Source organism: Penaeus monodon, chromosome 30, assembly GCF_015228065.2.
Source record: "Penaeus monodon isolate SGIC_2016 chromosome 30, NSTDA_Pmon_1, whole genome shotgun sequence".
NCBI lineage: Eukaryota > Metazoa > Arthropoda > Malacostraca > Decapoda > Penaeidae > Penaeus > Penaeus monodon.
The window spans coordinates 26,683,278-26,683,877 of NC_051415.1; the positions used below are offsets into that span (position 1 = coordinate 26,683,278).

At 37.7% G+C, this 600-nt stretch overlaps 1 protein-coding gene across 1 annotated transcript in view; it reads left to right on the plus strand.

The window, feature by feature from the left end:
* Positions 1–600, plus strand: part of LOC119592676 (E3 ubiquitin-protein ligase RBBP6-like) — a gene marked incomplete at its 3' end in the record, with an annotated part of 55,147 nt that overhangs the window by 11,284 nt on the left and 43,263 nt on the right. Inside the window, 1 exon segment of the mRNA XM_037941590.1 lies at positions 390–556. Within this exon segment, the coding sequence (XP_037797518.1) occupies positions 391–556 (166 nt within the window).

Here is a 600-nt window from a genome sequence, read left to right on the forward strand (position 1 = left end):
AGAATCTAGATAGGATATGGCAAATGAGATTGTGGTGGTGCAGAAATTTAACTTTTGAATATGGAATGGTTGATAGGGTGATTTGGAAATATAAATAAGAATGGAGAGTGTCTTTACACACTCCTACTATTTTGTCAAGATTCGAGGATCCTTTTCATCCTCTTCCAAGTTTTCTGCACAAAAATTTACATGGAGGTGGGAAATGATTATAGGAGAGCAAATTAGTAGGATGTAGATGAATGTACAGGTACTTAGTAAGATGTGGGTGAATGTATAGATACTTAGTTTACCAACCTGTAGTGCAGTTTTGATTGCAGGTATTATAACCTATTACCCTTTTTTCTTTGTACTTAAAATGGGTTTTAAATTACTGTGTTTGTCTATTCCAGGATGTCGGTGCATTACAAATTTAAGTCAGCTGTCGAGTATGACACGCTGCCAGTGGATGGAGTCCATATCAGCCTGGGGGACCTCAAAGAGGCCATTATCCAACAGAAGAGGCTGGGAAGAGGACAGCCATATGATCTACAGATCACCAATGCAGAGACCAAGGAAGGTAAGCACATCTTTCTATTAACATTCCTTATTTTATTTGTTTAT